Source organism: Epinephelus lanceolatus, chromosome 3 (genome assembly GCF_041903045.1).
Source record: "Epinephelus lanceolatus isolate andai-2023 chromosome 3, ASM4190304v1, whole genome shotgun sequence".
Taxonomy (NCBI): domain Eukaryota; kingdom Metazoa; phylum Chordata; class Actinopteri; order Perciformes; family Serranidae; genus Epinephelus; species Epinephelus lanceolatus.
In genome coordinates this window covers 38,255,691-38,274,182 of record NC_135736.1, presented here as the reverse complement: position 1 = coordinate 38,274,182, position 18,492 = coordinate 38,255,691, and the positions used below count along the sequence as shown (strand labels likewise).

Sequence of the window (18,492 nt, the reverse complement as noted above, 5' to 3'; positions counted from 1 at the left end):
ACTTTTAACACTTACACCTTTTCCTGTCAGTCACAGGTCTTCCTGTCTTGTGTAGAGGAAGTATTGTCCCATCAAATGTTTCCTACATAGGCAATATGGACTTGTTGATTCTTTGGCTATTTAAACACATTCATAAGAACATTTAAATTATTTATTTTATATATTTATTGTTAAAAAGTGGCATTTTTCAGAGAAAATCAGTGTACAAATATTCTGATTTCATTCTTCTTGACAAAATGTTTGTTCAGAATCAGAATCAATTTTACTTTATTAATCCCCAGGTAGCAAACTGTTATCTGTTACAGTCGCTCTGACATATATTGTAGAAAATGTTGATGAAGAGTAGTAAATGATGAAGGAGATCATAGTCAGAATGACTAAGCACTTAACTGCACCTGTTGCTGAAAATATGAGATGTTTGCTTTGTAAGAAAATGAGAAGTGTACGTCAGGAAACAAGAACGGAAAGATTAAAACTAGATGTATACTACTGTGAGATTTAACAGCCGTCACATTTTAAATAATCATTTGTATTAGTGTGTATGTAGTGTCCTCACATTGACTGTCTTCCAGCAGTTAGCAAAGATATTTGTGAGACACGATAACTGACGTGTCATTCTGTGTTTTGATTTCATAACCTTATTTCTGGGTTCAACTATCACTTGTTGGCGTGTAAAACCAATTCTTGACCAAAAGATACATGAGGAAATGCAAGAGTTGACATGATGGAAGACTTGTTTGTTGAAAGCACTCTGCTATACTAAAAAAATAGTGAACGCTCCTTTGTTAGTCAAAGAATGTTCTCTCCAGGCCTGTTCAAAGAAAAAGCACTTGATTGAATCATCAGTCTGTGTTCCCTGATCCCTTCATTTTACCACAGTAAAAACTCCACCTGTATCACTGCTAACTTAAACAGCGGGAAGATTTTTCACAATATTATAGAGAATTATAGCACAGTAGAAATAAGAAGTACAAAAATAAGATGTAAAAATGTATGTGCTTTATGCCCCAATGTTCAACACTACTATGTGTTAAATATACATTATAGTTTAAGTGAGAATACATTAGGATACTAAAAAGAACATTGCACAATTGAATAATCACTTCAGAGTATTGTGCCATTTTAATTATTGCACAGTTACTACAGTGATGCACAGAATTATAGAAATATTGTACTTTATGTCAGGGTGAGGGTTTGGTAATTGAAGAATCTTAATATAGGTTTATACACAACTGTATTATCTGCATTTTATGTTTGCAAATTTAAAACTCAAATGACACAATTTCAATGCAATTCTAAGCCTCACCCTGAAATTAACCTAAACTTCAAACTCAGCATTTTTCCGTTTGAATGATTTCATGATGAGCCAATTAAATCAAATCAAATCATGATGTCACTCTAGGTTTCCTGACTGCCAATCACTTCTCGCCTCATGCAAGTTTCAAGTTTCAGCAAAGCAACTTAATATTCACTCGTTTGTTTTGTCTTTTCGCTGTGTGTGTGTGTGTGTGTGTGTGTGTGTGTGTGTGTGTGTGTGTGTGTAGAAATGTCCTGTTGAGCAAAGGTTGTGGAAGCAAGTGAACACAACAGCAGCTTTACACAACAGCGTGACAGAAACATGTTGGACAAGAGAAACGTGGCTCAGACTACTGACGTCAGTCTTACACAAAGACGTTTATTTCCCACTGACACAGCTCATCAAATGGGGAAAATATTGACATTTACAAAGCGTTCTGGTAAAAAATACAGTACATATACAGTATCACGTACAAGTGACGGTGACTTTCACATCCTAACAGGACGCATCAGCTGATTATTTTTAACAAATGCCAAAGCACATGACGTTCTTGTAGGTCGACAACACATGGAGCTGCAACTGAACAACAGTTCTTTTCCATAGTTGAATTTTTCAGATCATAAAACCATCATATACATTTCCATTTTTTTGTAGACTTTATGAAGGCAACCAAAACTTACAAATGAGACTAGGATCAGTAGAACACTTTTCAAAAATCACTAATCAAAACTCACTTTTTCAGAACTGCTTTTAATGTGTGATAATATTGTGTGTATACGACTTAAAACACTTTCTGTCCTTCACACGGCCGAGTAGTGCGCCTGAGCATGCGCATCTGCTAAAGCAGAGCTCATACGCATGTGTGTGGTCAGGTAAGCTACTCATAAACCAAAGTGTTTCAGAGAAAATGCAGGTTTGTGCAGAGCTGAGCATACGACTGGGTAAATGAGACTTGGATTTTTGCTGTTGTTAAATGTGGTCCCCAAGAACTTTAATTTATGAAGAATATTCGCCATTTTTTGATTCTCCGTTCATTGTGTTTCACTTCACAATAAATGGCAGCCTGACACTTCTCTGGTGTTTCAGTGCGTAAGTGACATTTGATGAAGAATATGGTCACATTTAATTGGAATATAAAAAATAAAAATACCATCTTGATCAGGGGATACTTTCCCTCAGATGGTAAACAAATGTCTGCAGCTGTAGGAAAAATAAAATAAAATTTAAAACTCAAAAACCCTGCAGTGGCAGAATATGTGGTTGGTCACAGCACATCACTGGGCTCCACCAGCTATATTAGGTAAATGTTTTACTTTATAATCAGTGACTGTACAGCCTAATGAGCAGTGCTAACAAGCAGAGCCAGTGATTGATACACACGGACGATTTGCCCAGCTGTCCCGTCTGACAGCCTACAAACACATGACACATTCCTCTAACGAGAATAAACCAAAACATCAACTCACCAGCAGGAACTCGGGTTCGTGTGTTCATATACAGAGGCCATCACTGAGGAGGAGGTGGGGGCGGTGGTGGGGGAGGCGGAGGAGGGAGGTCAGAGAAGGGGACCGAGTTTGGCGGCCAGAGATGAGAGGAGAAAGACGGATTGAAGTACGAGGGAGGAGGAGGGGGGTACAGAGGGAAGTTGGGTGGAGGGAAAAGGTGAGGAGGTGGAGGGTAAGGGCAGGGAGGGGGGAGGTACATGGGAGGAACATGTGTGTGTCCAGGCGGTGGGTGTGCGTGTCTGTGTGGAGTGGCTGCATGGCTGAAAGGTGGGTGTTTATTCCTGGGGTTCTGGTGCCTGGGCGGATGTCCTGCGTGTCTTGGTGGGAAACCCCTGACATTACGCTGCTGGTGCAAGGGGTTCTGGGTAACGTGGGCAGGATTATCTGGAGGGAAACAAACACATGAATAAAGTAAGAAAAGGAAGTAGGAAGGTTTATTACTTTCAACTATTATCTTATCACGTCAATTACAGTCTTCAGTCTGACATACAAAATCAGGGGTGGGAATCTTTGGGCACCTCACGATTCGATTACGATTCAGGGGCTACGATTCGATTATAAAACAATTATTGATGCATCTTTAATTTATATATATTGATGCACTTTTTCACAACACACATTTCTTTTTGTCTCACTGAATAAGCATTCAACACTTGCAATTTTTAAAAACAGTGCATTTGTAATAAGAAAGAGTTGAATTCATTTCCATTATATTTTATTAAACATATAAATGGAAATGCTTGCAAACTGGAAAGTTACAACTTCGTTGTATGGAACCAAAGGTAACAACAAGTATTTTAAATCACAAGATAAAATGCGCAGTTAGAGTAACAAATGATTCGGTGGCGACAGACGTCCACGCATCACATGTAACTGCGTTCCTACCTGCCTGCCTTCAACAGTGAGGCCATGACTTCTGTTTTGGTTTGGTTGTAGAGTGTCGGTGAAATAGCGTCGGGATGGGATGGTGTATCTGGGCTCCAGTGTACGCAGCAGTGCTCGAAATCCCTGATTTTCCACGACGGAATAAGGACGCAAATCCTTGGCAATAAATGCCGCGATGGCCTTCGTATTTCGCTTCGCCTTTTCCGATGAGGGTGGCAGCTTTCTAATTGCTTCCTCGATTGTTCTCTGGTCAGTAGCGCCACTAGTTGCCGCAGCAACAACAGCCTGCCGTCTCCCTGACTCCTCCGTCAGGTGGAATCGAGTTACATGGCTTCTCATGTTTGTTGTGTTGCCAAAGTATTTTATTTTAGCACGACACAGCTTACATATAACGTGGCTCTTGTCCAGTTCGCTTCCGCCGTCAACGTTGTAGAAGCCAAAGTATTTCCACACATCTGCTTTTAAATTAGAAGAAGCTGTTCAGCTCTCACGGCGAGGTGGGTAGCGGTCAGCCATGTTTGTTTTCCTCTGTGCGCGTGTCGGCGTGTCTGCTCCAGGTGCGCATCCCAAAGTGTCCCGGAGATGACACGTACTGCGCTTCTTAGTTCCGCATTATTTAGAACCTTCTGTATTACTCTAATAAACAGATTTAAATAATCGAAATTTGGATGTTTGTGAATCAATTCAGATTCGTCCACGTCCGAATCGCGATGCATCTAAGAATCGGAAATTTCCCCCACCCCTATACAAAATACACTTCCTGTATGTGTCTGCAAATACCTGCACTGTTATTGTCCTTCTTCTTTCTGGAGTTTTTCACTTTCTTCTTCGCTTCCTGTTCTTTCTCATCATCACTATAATCCAAAGCCTGGGGAGAGAAGAGAGAGAGTGAGCGCGACTATTTCATAATAAAGCAAACACAGCAATCTTTTTGAGCGTAGTGGAAAATATATATTAAGTTCCCAAAGTCAGATGGGTCTTAAATATTTTGGCTACCACCATTGTTTTCTTTCGATTTACTCATTTTAGAGGGATAGTTTGGATTTTGAAATCAGGTTGCATGAGATATTATCAACAGTCAGTGTATTACATACAGTAAATGTCGGTTGGCACCCCCCCATTTGATGAAGAGGCAGCAGGATTGGCGACACGGAAGCTGAGCAATGTACTGCTGTGGAGGGAGGCAGCAGCAAAGTGTTTTTCAGCCACCCTAAATAAATCTACAACAGTTAAAGTGGATACTACACTCAGGGTATTTTTACCGCTTTAGCTTTCTGTCAGACAAGCCACTCTGACAGGAAAGCCATTAACAGCTTCAGTTCGCCATCTATGCATTCGTCAATACCACCAAACTCCATTGACAGAAACAGTAAGTTTGGCTCACTGAACACAGGAGCTGCTTGTCTGCGGCTGCCTTGATCATTTAGTTAGTTTGTGTTACTGTGTGACTCTGGTTAATCCAAACCAAACCGTTTTTAACATCAAAGTCCCACAGTAACACAAACAAAATGACTGACTGAGACCAGCAGCTCCTGCATTCAGTAATGTTAAATCACTGCTTTTCTCAATTGAGTCTGGCTTTGGAGAGAGCTATGTAGTTCAGCTCTTCATCTGAAATCACTGTCTGATGGAAAAATAAAGCAGTGAAAATATTCTAAATATACCACACACTTAGACTGATATTGATGTTTTTCAGGAGGCTAAAATAGGTGGCTTTAGTTGGTGACTCTGTGCTTCCGTGTCGGACTACTGCCTGCTTCTCTAAACTGCAAACTAATATGGTCATATACTGTGTACCCTGGGGAAATTTCAGGAAGGTGTGAACAATCAGATACCACCAAAGCCTACTGGAGGAACAGCAGTGCTTCTGTTGGCCAAATGATGCTTGTGTAAATAATTCAATGTTGTGATGCTGATATAAGTAAAAGCCTTTGCTGCAAAAAAGAAAATGGATCTTTGCACTTGTTTCTATGAGCTATAGACACAGCAGAGGCCACTGACAGTTGCAGCTTCATTTGACTGCACAGTTTTGTTCAAACATCCTCCGTCCTGCTCGAACACATTCGTGTCTATGTGCTTACCTCCTCCGGTGGTTCTTGGTCGTTCTTCCAGGATGCATCCGATCCCTTGAACCTACAGGAAAAGCATTTTCACTTTAACACACTAGTTTGGTTTGGTCAGAGGCAAACTTCACATCATTGTATCAACAGGGCTCTACGCTGACTTATTCCCCTGAGGAGTACATGTGCTTCTTAATGAAAAAATGTAGGCCTACACAAAGAAATTTAGAAGCACAGTAAATGTTCACATTCTAGTATCTAGACCAGGGGTATTCAATAAAATTTTAGAAATGTCCAGTTACTGAAGTTTCCTCGCAGCAAAGGTCCAAACCTCATAATGTCTAAATTGCTAGATAGTGATGTCTGCATGTTTAACATTAACTTGTACCCTTTCAACCAAAACCTTTCTCTCACTTGACACCGGCTGCATCATCCCAGAAATCTCTTTTGTGATTGGTGCATTGCAGCTTTTGGAATTGCGGGACTTGTAATATTAGAACGAATGGCAGCAGGGGAAGAATGATTACAGTAGGTATTATCATTTACTCACACACTGTGCTTACAAATTTTTAATTTTTGTACAAAAAAAAATTTTTTTGTTATAAATGTATGCGAAATACTTGCACTGTAAAGCCCTGATCAAAAGTGATTATTTCCCAATGACCTAAATAAGTTATCATTCTATGTGTGTAACTTTAATATACTGAATGAAATATATATACGTCTGTGTGTACTTACAGTCTGAGCTGCTGTGTCAGGATGAAGCGTGTGTACTCTTTGATGGTCGGTGCGTAATAAACAGTCACACCCTCCGTCAGCCCTCTGCTGCTTATCTGCTCTGCAGAGTTAAAACGCAAAATATACAGCGGACTGGACACTGGACCAAACACCTCAAACACCTGGAACACATGAACAACAGAACATTACAAAACTAATAGAATGCAAACAAACAAATAAATGTTAACACTTGCAGGAAAGCTAAGTAGACAGAGGTAAAGATATTCATACAGACAGCCCCTGCTGGTCCACCCACCTTGCCAATAGCCACCCTGTCAGAGGTAAAGATGACACTGTCATCAGTCAGAGGGGGCGTGTCTTTCAGAGACTGGATGATAACTGCAGACAAAGAAGGTGTGGTTAAAGACAGAGCAGAGAAATACACATTAAAAGTCGCACTTATATAATTCATTACCTAAGACGAGCTGAGTGTTTCCAGTTCTTTAGCAATCAGACAGAAACGCTACAGCGTGACCTCAGCAAGAGTGTGTGTGTGCATATTTACCAAGCTGCTGTATAATACTGGAGACTGTTCCAACAGGCTGCAGTTCTGTATCCTCTGGTAACGACACACACACCTCCTCCACTGCTGGCAGCTCCTGCACACAAACACAATGTCAGCTTCTGGTTTGATTGTATAAAAGTACATCAATTTTGATCGTAGAGTTTAGAACATAATAGGAAAACAAGCAAATAACTATCTGGTAAAATGTCCAGTAAGATCCTTCTGCACTCTACGGCAGCTTGTGGTGACTGTTCAGAACTTACAAATGAGAACTGAACATGACAGTGTGTGAAAAAGGAAAGTATCTACTACACTGCAGTAGGACTTCTTTTCTGTTAATTTGCTCATAGCTGAGAGTGTGGGGTTTCCAGACAGCAAGTCAATGGGACTCCTTGCAAACTGATGCAATGACCCAAGCAAGAACAGTTGTCTCTGAGTGCCAATCCTTACAAAAACCTGCAAGATCTGTTTTGGGTTCTACTTTTAACTGAAAAGCTAAGACCGATGATTTTCAGTGTCAGTTCTACAGAAAGTGAAAACTGCTCTAACTTCTCATTGGTGATTGCATCCATTTCCACTGACAGCTCACAGCTTCAAAATAATGCATATTGCAACCCAGGATTCACTTCCATTCAATCTTGTACAAATATTATCTGTTAGATCACACAGAGTTTCATCAACAACTACAGTATGTAATGCTGTTTCATTCAGAGACTAGAATGACCACTTCTCGGCTGTATGCCTCCGCCATCCAGTCAAGTTACAGTTTACATCCACGTCTGTCCAGACTCATATGTAGCCATGACAGTAGACAATGCCTCAATTATGGATTTTTTCTGCAAAGAGGTGATCTATACAATCACCATAGTTTCAAGGTTGACAGTCAAAAATAGTATCACCAAATCAGAATCTGACCAAATGTCTCCCCTTCATTGAATAATAGCCAGAAAAATGTTGCAGAACATTATGTTGTCAAAACAAAATTAACCTTTGACCTTTTTAACACAGAAGTTAATCACTTTATACCATTTTATTCTGTTAGACGCTTGTGTGAAATGTGTTTTATGAAGTCACAGTGACCTTTAACTGCCAAATTTTTATCAGTTCATCCCTGAGTCTTCTGTCCTTTTCAACACGAAGGGAAAACAGGAACATAGTGAAAGCCCTCCATTTAGCTCTTCAAACATACAGTCACAGACTGACCTCGAGTAGGACTTCATCTCTGGTTCTGATGGGGGCTGGTTGGCTGAAACCCTCGTCATCGTCATCATCTTCAAGAATTGGGGCAGAGGGAGAAGAGGAGGATGAGGAAGAAGAGGAAGAGGAGGAGGAGGAAGAAGAGCTGTCACTGAGGAGAGGAGAGGAGAACCAGAGTCAGTCATTTGTTTCCAGTCTTGTACTGCTTCCTGCTTATAAATCTCTGACGCTGAATACAAAGAAGACTATTGGTGCCACTAGACTGATAACCAGCATGTTCAGTCTAAAAACATCACTAACAAGCCCTTTGTCAAATTGTTGTGTGTTAGTGTGTGAATACCTGTCTGAATCCTCTGACTCATCGTCATCACAGTCTTCTGTCTTGCACACAATGTCTAAAGAAAGCGTGGCTGCTGTTGAGTCTGTTTGCACATCTCCTGTTTCCTCTGGATGTGTGTGTGTATTTAATGATGTGTCTGCATTGGCAGGGTTTACGACAAGGTTTTCTAGTTGTGTTGTCATGGTGACCTCCATCTCCTCTTCCTCCTCCTTGTACACTGGTAACGTCTGTCCATCGTCCTCTGATGATTTTTCAGCCATCTGAAATGTACAAACATTTTAAATCTTTGAAGGCATGTCTGTAGGTAAACATAGAAGTAAAGGATCAACAAAACACACTTCTAATTGAGTCTTAAAACATTGTCTATTTCTTTTATCAATGTCTTATCAGGCTCACCCTCTCACTCTGCCTGAGGCGTTAGTGCTATTAAATTATATTCAAACTTGCAAACTCTGTCCCAACCCAGAGGCGTCAATCCACTGTTTTCTGGCAGAGAGCCAATGCCTCAGATGAGAGTCAGCACCTCCAAATCTGAGGCCATGGTTCTCTGCCAAAAAATGTTGGACTGCCTCCTCTGGGTTGGGAGAGAGTTACTGCCTCAAGCGAAGGAGGTCAAGTATCTCAGGGTCTTGTTCACAAGTTAGGGTCAAATGGAGCATGAGATGGATAGGCGGTTTGATGCAGCGTCTGCAGTGATGCAGAAAGAGAGAGCTAAGCTAGAAGGCGAAGCTTTTGATTTACTGGTCCATCTACAGTACAGGCCAAAAGTTTGGACACACCTTCTCATTCAATGCGTTTTCTTTATTTTCATGACTATTTACATTGTAGATTCTCACTGAAGGCATCAAAACTATGAATGAACACATGTGAAGTTATGTACTTAACAAAAAAAGGTGAAATAACTGAAAACATGTTTTATATTCTAGTTTCTTCAAAATAGCCACCCTTTGCTCTGATTACTGCTTTGCACACTCTTGGCATTCTCTCAATGAGCTTCAAGAGGTAGTCACCTGAAATGGTTTTCCAACAGTCTTGAAGGAGTTCCCAGAGGTGTTTAGCACTTGTTGGCCCCTTTGCCTTCACTCTGCGGTCCAGCTCACCCCAGACCATCTCGATTGGGTTCAGGTCCGGTGACTGTGGAGGCCAGGTCATCTGCCGCAGCACTCCATCACTCTCCTTCTTGGTCAAATAGCCCTTACACAGCCTGGAGGTGTGTTTGGGGTCATTGTCCTGTTGAAAAATAAATGATGGTCCAACTAAACGCAAACCGGATGGGATGGCATGTCGCTGCAGGATGCTGTGGTAGCCATGCTGGTTCAGTGTGCCTTCAATTTTGAATAAATCCCCAACAGTGTCACCAGCAAAACACCCCCACACCATCACACCTCCTCCTCCATGCTTCACAGTAGGAACCAGGCATGTGGAATCCATCCGTTCACCTTTTCTGCGTCTCACAAAGACACGGCGGTTGGAACCAAAGATCTCAAATTTGGACTCATCAGACCAAAGCACAGATTTCCACTGGTCTAATGTCCATTCCTTGTGTTTCTTGGCCCAAACAAATCTCTTCTGCTTGTTGCCTCTCCTTAGCAGTGGTTTCCTAGCAGCTATTTGACCATGAAGGCCTGATTGGCGCAGTCTCCTCTTAACAGTTGTTCTAGAGATGGGTCTGCTGCTAGAACTCTGTGTGGCATTCATCTGGTCTCTGATCTGAGCTGCTGTTAACTTGCCATTTCTGAGGCTGGTGACTCGGATGAACTTATCCTCAGAAGCAGAGGTGACTCTTGGTCTTCCTTTCCTGGGTCGGTCCTCATGTGTGCCAGTTTCGTTGTAGCGCTTGATGGTTTTTGCGACTCCACTTGGGGACACATTTCAAGTTTTTGCAATTTTCCGGACTGACTGACCTTCATTTCTTAAAGTAATGATGGCCACTCGTTTTTCTTTAGTTAGCTGATTGGTTCTTGCCATAATATGAATTTTAACAGTTGTCCAATAGGGCTGTCAGCTGTGTATTAACCTGACTTCTGCACAACACAACTGATGGTCCCAACCCCATTGATAAAGCAAGAAATTCCACTAATTAACCCTGATAAGGCACACCTGTGAAGTGGAAACCATTTCAGGTGACTACCTCTTGAAGCTCATGGAGAGAATGCCAAGAGTGTGCAAAGCAGTAATCAGAGCAAAGGGTGGCTATTTTGAAGAAACTAGAATATAAAACATGTTTTCAGTTATTTCATCTTTTTTTGTTAAGTACATAATTCCACATGTGTTCATTCATAGTTTTGATGCCTTCAGTGAGAATCTACAATTTAAATAATCATGAAAATAAAGAAAACGCATTGAATGAGAAGGTGTGTCCAAACTTTTGGCCTGTACTGTACGTCCCAGCCCTCACTGATCATGAACTTTGGGCAGTGACCGTAAGAATGAGATCGCGGATACAAGCGGCCGAAATGAGTTTCCTCTGTGGAGTGGCTGGGCTCAGCCTTAGAGATAGAGTAAGGAGCCTGGACATCCTGAGGGAACTTGGAGTTGAGCTGCTGCTCCTTCACATCAAAAGGGGTCAGTTGGGGCGTCGGTGGCTTCGTGGATAGAGCAGGTGCCCCATATACAAGGCTGTTGCCGCAGTGGCCCGGGTTCGACTCCAGCTTGTGGCCCTTTGCTGCATGTCATTCCTTCTCTCTCCCCCTTCAGGCTTAGCTGTCCTGTCAATTAAAGGCAAAAACGCCCCCCAAAAAAGGGGGTCAGTTGGGGTGGTTCGGGCATCTCATTGTGATGCCTCCTGGGCGCCTCCCATTAGAGGTGTTCAAGGCACGCCCCACTGGTGGGAGTTCCTGGGGTAGACCCAGAACATGCTTGGAGGGTCCCCAAGGAAGAGCTGGAAAGCATCCCTCAGCTTGTTGCCCAGCCCCAGATAAGCGGATAAACATGGGTGAATGAACAAACTCCATCTTAAATTGCCATGATGGTCTTGAGGAGTGTCTACAAGTATTAGATACTTACATTTAGATACGTACATTTAATGCTTATAAGGCATTTTAAAGATAAATTGTAGCCAAGCTTAGGACTGATTTTTTTTTTGCACAAATCATCTTTTTCCTATTCAAGCATCACAGGATAAATAAGTAGTATAATGTAGTAATCTACAGAGCTTGCTTTTATTTAGGATTATGGTTATTATAGTAAATTGGGTTAATCTAATTTACATTTTGCCAAGGGGTAAGTGCAAGTACAGTGTAAATTGACAGTATTAGGTTCAATGGTAAGTTTAAAGACTAGTAACATCAGATGTGGACTTCCATGCTTGACTGTTTTGACAAAATGAAATTAAAAGATGGATAAGGTGAATGACCTGCAGACACCCTGTCTTTGTGTAATCAAACTTATAATTATAAACCAAGGGATATAGAAGAGTTCTCAGATTATATATAAGGACCCATACAATGTTATAATACACTGTCCAACCAGAAAAACATGTCATCCTTAGTTTGCTGACTATAAAAAAAGTCTAAGTCTAAAGTCGGTGTGTTTAGTTATATGTTTACTAACACGAGGAGTAAACTGTAACAGCTTTCTCAATTTATAGCAAAACTAACGTGTCGGCAGAAGAAAGTGGGCAGGCAGCGTGACATTATAGTACGGACAACCCAAGATAAAAGATAGGCTCTGTTTAAGTGTACCGTTTGCTAATTTACATCCACGCTTGGGCCAGTCGGCTAACTAGCTAACAGGCTAACCACGGCTAACAGCGATTAATTTAAGTTATTAACCGGGCTAAAGAGCCGCGAGCCAGCGTGACACCGGATATTGCTTTTCAGGGAATTTCATAAACAACATGTCAATGAAGTAACTATGAGTTTGATGAGAGTAATACCTGTCTGTCGTAGAGGCTACTGAATCCGCGTTGCGAAGAACCTCATGAAACTCCTCACTAGCGTACCGTTAATCTCAGTGAACCGAACTCCTTCCGTTATCAACATTCAAAATAAAAGCTTCATAGTTGAGTGCGTAAAATCACTGCTGAAGTAGCACCAATTATAAAGAAAACAGACCGTACAATTAGACATTATGCTAAACAAAAATTTGATTAACTGTATCCTTTTCACAGCACACAGTATCTTACATTAATAAACACAATGAGTCGGTGTACGCAGTCATTTGACGATAGAAAATATGCTTCCGGTGTTATTAAAATCTAAAAATCATATCACATTGTGAATTACTATTCATTCCTGAGTTCGGAAAACTCTAAACAAAAACTCTAAAACTTATAGCGGATGGAATTGTCACATTAATGACTTTTTGCTGTATTTTTGCAGCACAGATGTATAATTTGTAGCGTACATCGCATACCTACATTTTATTCTGAAGGCAAAAGTCTTGAATTCCGGTGGTAATCGTTTTTCCTCTGTGAGCTTGACGCAGTTAAACCTTCATCCCAAAACGTGGGGCTATGTTTTTCCGGGTCTGCGCGTGGCTGTGAATAACGCTTGGGACAGGTGCACACCAAACCACTGGGTTACCTGTTCTCTCTAACTTGCTGTTATACAGCTTAATCAGTCAAGTCTTTATTTGTTGAATGCACAACGATTGCAGCGGAACAATAACTGCTATGAAATTCTTGTCATCCGGCTCCCTCCAACAATGCTACCAAAAAAATCTAGATAAAAAAAAAAGAAAAATATGCTAACAGACACAAACATAAATCACAAACTAGTACAGAAGTTAAATGAGTAAAAAAACATTATGAAAAGTAAACTAAAAATGTTGTAAAGGAGAATGTGTACTGTATTTCAACTGCCTTGTGTATTAACAGGTAGGCTGGCAGAAGTATTGTGAAGATAATGGGCACCAATGGGGTGTAAATAAAGTGTCATATAGTGATGAACTTGATAGCTCAAAGGTTCACGTCTTGTGGCCTGTGCGGTGAAGCTGACCCTGAGCCTGTGGGGTGGGACCTGATGCTGTGGTAGGCCCACTGTCCACTGGGAAGCAGCAGGCAGTGCAGTTTGTGGTTGGGATGATTGAGGTCTTTGATGATCCTGTTGACCTTCTTCTTGCAGTCCTGAATGTATTCATCCTGCATGGATGGCAACTACCGTAGCTGCAGGTTGATAATTGCATATACATCATTTCAATGTGTCTGGATTTCCAGCTTATGCTGTTGACACATTAGCTAAACTTTTAAAATGTGAAATATCAGTGTGATGCATATACTGTTCTTCAAATGAGGATGTACAGGATACAGGTAGAATTTCACTTTATCATATATGACCAGTAGGTGGCAGCAGAATCATTTTGAATTGATGTCAAGGGTACCGGTCACACAGAATCTGGCTCAATGTAAAGTGGAAAAAGGTTTGAATCTATTCATAAAATACAACTTTGTTCTTAAATTGGTCTGAATCAATATCATGTGATATTTGGATACAAATAGTTTATACTGCAGACCCTTTGGCTCCGAAACCACAAAGCTCTAAAAGCCCAACTTTAGTGTTTAGGTAATCGTGTTAAAATGATTGGCAGCATTCAATCTTAGATGATTTGCTGAAAGTGTACGATGAGTTTTCCTCACTGAATTCAACATACCTATAGTGGTGATAGCTTTAGGGATGTGGAGCATGTATTTCTGTGTGGTTGAGCAACAATCATTACCCAAGAACTATGTCATGAACTTTTGTTTTTGAATGCTTTTTACTTTAGAACAGCCAAACTGTGGTTGACTGTTTTTAAAATGCCTCAGTTTTCAACAAGCCCTTTCATCACCTTTCCTCGGCTGAATGTCTGTACAGTCTCTGTTGTAAAATGTTGAAAATTGGTGAGGCGATGACATTTCTAAATGCACTCATTTCTGTTTCTCAACAGCTTATACTATGTCAGAAATCCCAAATCAATTTCCTGTGTGGTGTCAAAAATGCCGAAGTGTTTCCCGTGCAACCAAGATTCCTTACTGGCCATCTTTTGTTAAGTTCTGTCAAGTTTTTAGATTTTTCACCTAGCGGCAGGGTGAAATAAATGCATCAGAAAATCAGCTGATGTTGGCCCCTGAATGGCCATATTGTTGCTGCGCTAATCAACTGGCAGCGGCTCAGTGCCACTGTTTCAGTTCAAAACCAGTTCACACATGAAACATCAAGCGACTCAGAGCCAGGCCGCTTTGTGCCAATCAGCGTTGCTTTTGAAAAGAAATCAACATAAATGTCCCCAGTCACAGCTTGGATTCTTATTTGCATGCACCAAAGGAGCTGAGAAATGTGCTATTGTTGTTGGTGTGTATGACTCACCTCCACAGAATGCTTTACTAGAATTATACTGGTGTGTGCATTCAAGTGCATGGGAAGTGGAACACCAATACGTCTTATTGAGACACTGCCTCTATGTCCTATGATATTTCCTATGATAACATTGTATGAGCCAAGCCTCTTATACTGATTCCCATTGTTCCACAGGGCAAAATAGAAAGGAGCCATAGCTGAGAAATCCCTGATGTGCACATTCAAAGAAAACCTTGAAAACTTTTGTTTTGCTGCATTGAAAACAATTCAGCTCATTTATCCTGGTGACTCAAGACACTACGGAACATTACTGATTCATTTTTCACTGTGGTGTCACTCATAGTCCTCTGTCTGACAATTGTTCAGCTCATCCCACCTGTTTTCCTCTGGGTTTCTCCAGCTGTCCAAACTGAAAAACAACACAAAAATGTATAAAAATAAAATGACGGCAGCCTATCAAGGTCACTGTGATATTGTCTTACAGAAATAGGAATGTAATTGTTTGAGGTCGTGGTTTATTAGTAGGAATATCCACAGAGGTTTCTCTGTTCCAACAATAAATGCTGATGTTTTTAACATTTAATCATTGTTTAAAAAAAGTCCAACATTTGAAGTTTTGAAGATCAACCTCACGGCAGCAATAACACACTGAAGCTTTATACATTAGTGAGGTTAAATGTGTCTTCTAACAGACTATTACATGCACTGTTTGTACATATACTGTACCTACAAAAGTAATGCACCAGAATTTGTGTATAATCCACATAATCGGGAATCTGATGTGATCACATGACCAATGCACTGACGGGAGGAATGAAGACAGTAGCATAAAGAGCGAAAGTCCACATAAGGAGGCAGGTTGGGGTGGTGGATGGATCAAATAAACACAGGACTTTCCCCCAGGAGACTGGTGTTTGTGTCTCGTGTGAAACCAAGTGAACTTTGACTTATTTTGAGATACATCATCACCATGTTTAAACCTAACCTACGCAACTTTACATTAAGTGGATACGTTACGTGATGACACCCAACCATGTGTCATTTTCTAAACCTAACCTATGCTACTTTTCTTTCCTAAAACACAACTTTACTTACCTAAACCAAATCTACATATAACGTTAAGTGCTTAAATTTACGTACGTAACGTGATGCCGCTCAACCATGTGTCTTTTTCTGAACCTAATCTTCGTGACTTTACTTTGCTAAAACATAACTTTACTTGCCTAAACCTAACCTATGTGGCTTTGCGTTAAGTACATAACTTTACGTATAGTATGTAATGTGGTGACGCCCAACCATGTATCTTTTCCTAAACTTAGCCTACAAAACTTTACTTTCTTAAATCTAACCTACGTTATTTAACTTGCCAAAACCAAGCCTACATAACTTTGCATTAAATACATAACTTCATGTTACAAACGTAACGTAATGACACCCAACCCTGCCCTTTTTCCTTAACCTAATCTACATAACTTTACTTGCCTACACCTAACCTCTGTAACTTTGTGTTAAGTACATAACTTTACCTTAAGTATAAAGCGTGGTGACGCCCAACCATGTTTCTTTTCTTAAACCTAGCCTACGTAACTTTACTCTTCTAAATCTAACCTACGTAACTTAACTTGCCAAAACCTAACTTACATAACTTTATGCTACATACGTAACGTGATGACGCCCAACCATGTTTCTTTTCCTAAACCTAACCTATGTAACTTTATTTGCCTAAACTTAGCCAACATAATTCTACTTTCCTAAACGTAGCCTACTTTGCTCAGCTAAATCTAAAATGCAGAACTTTACTTGCCTTAACCCAACGTATGTAACTTTACATTAGGTACACAACTTCACTTTAAGTACATAACATGAGGATGCCCTAACTTGTTAGATATCATACAAAACTTTGTATGTGCTTTTTTGTAAGATATCATACAAACTGTTGTATGAGGATACATTGCCTCTCAGCCTGAATCACAAGTGGGCCTGCAAAGCATCACATCTTTTTATTAAATCTGTGTTCATGCCTAAAGCTTTCCAGTCTGATTGGATCTTTTCCTGCATTTTCTTCTAGCTGACATATCGTAAAAGACATGTGGGTGTTTTGCTTGGTTTCAATACACGGAGAGATTTGTCTCAACAAATATTAGAAGGATTTTCATGAAATTTTGTACAGACATTCATGTTTACTTCAAGAACAACTAATAACTTTAGATTTCTTGAGCTTCTTATTTAGAGCAAACAGGTCAACACTTGAGCTCGTCCAGTGCTTGGGTTTCATGACTAAATGCCTGCAAAACGATGTCAAATTTTAACTAAGATGGTGACGATGCAAAACTGTACACACTCATTATGATAAGCATGTTTACAGTGTCATTAGTCAAGTTTCCATCAAAAGGTTACAACAATTTTAACAGAATTTTCAGAAAGTCTGCAAAAGGAAACATGATGTAATTGTTTCCATCCACTAATGCTATGTAAATATTAGTAGTCCATATCATAGAGATGAAAAGTTGGTTTTTTACTTCACCAGCCATTTAACCATTGCAGTCCTGTCCTGTACATGATGACCCTCAACTCCCACCTTCCAAGGAATTTTTCATGCATCCATGGGGAGGTAAGGGATGTGGAATCCAAGCGGGCCATGTCCAAAGCCTCTGCTATGTAGGCGGCTGCAAGGACTTGTGATCAGAAGGTGATCGGTGTGTCATGGCGGCAACCTAAGAAGAAGGCCATCAAGAGACATGTTAGCTCCTTCTCATCAATGAAAACAAAATCCACATTTCGTCACAGTTTTTAATCGTCAAAGATTGATCTTTAGTTCGCCAACGTCTTGTCTTTGTCGTGGTTTTTTGGTTTGGTTTTTTTTTGGTGTCGTGTTTTTCCTCATAGTTTTTGTTAATGAAATTAACACTGCGATTCACCTATTGATGTTCCAACTCTTGCCTGTTGTCATGAACTCTGGGTCGTGATTGAAAGAATGAAATGTTGGATTGAAATTGGAGGACCAAGTCGAGGTAATGAAGTATCTGATGAGGATGACACACAACAAACAGTCAACAAGAACTCTTTCTATAACACAGCAGTGTGTACTGCATTTGTTCTTGTGCTTACATCTTTTGTTCTCCACTTAAAAATCTCTTTCTTTTTCTGTTGATGTGCACTCAACCTGAGCCTGTTTGTGTTTTTACAGTAGACAGGGAACATGAGCTTGTGTCTCTGAGGGGCCACAGGATGTGTTTACTGGCCATAAAGGCAGTAGGTGTTTTTCTGGCATTGTCTGACACACGCAGAGAGCAGGTGCTGTTTGTCAGTGAGTATTCTTCTTTTTAATGGTCCCAATGTCACTCATTGTGTCACACATGACGAAACACTGTCAACAGCATTCCACACATGTACAAACACACACTCACACAAACGGGGCTAAATTTACTGCAGTTCCGCGATGACATATCCATATGTCAGAGAAAATTCCTCAAATTCCTGGATTTCTTTTTCCTGTTGTCAGTGTGTCACTTCCACATTTCCTCCCGTGGGTGACGAGCTTCAGCTGTTTATGAGCTGTAAAGGAAAGAGACTCTCTTAAAAGGCCATAAAAGGGCATGACCAGTGTTATTTCAGTTTTACAGTTTAAATACACTATCTTCTACATTC

The 18,492-nt window shown here is 40.5% G+C and overlaps 1 protein-coding gene across 1 annotated transcript; it reads right to left on the bottom strand.

Moving 5' to 3' along the window:
• Positions 1–1,655: 1,655 nt before the first annotated feature.
• naf1 (nuclear assembly factor 1 homolog (S. cerevisiae)) lies at positions 1,656–12,521 on the bottom strand. Its single transcript, XM_033623176.2, has 9 exons — positions 12,444–12,521; positions 8,567–8,826; positions 8,233–8,377; positions 7,030–7,123; positions 6,781–6,863; positions 6,486–6,646; positions 5,769–5,820; positions 4,468–4,555; positions 1,656–3,186 (listed from the first exon to the last, which is right to left on the bottom strand). The coding sequence occupies exons 2-9, from the start codon at positions 8,824–8,826 to the stop codon at positions 2,804–2,806; spliced, it is 1,266 nt and encodes a 421-aa protein (XP_033479067.2). The 5' UTR covers positions 12,444–12,521; the 3' UTR covers positions 1,656–2,803.
• Between the last annotated feature and the right edge of the window lie 5,971 nt (positions 12,522–18,492).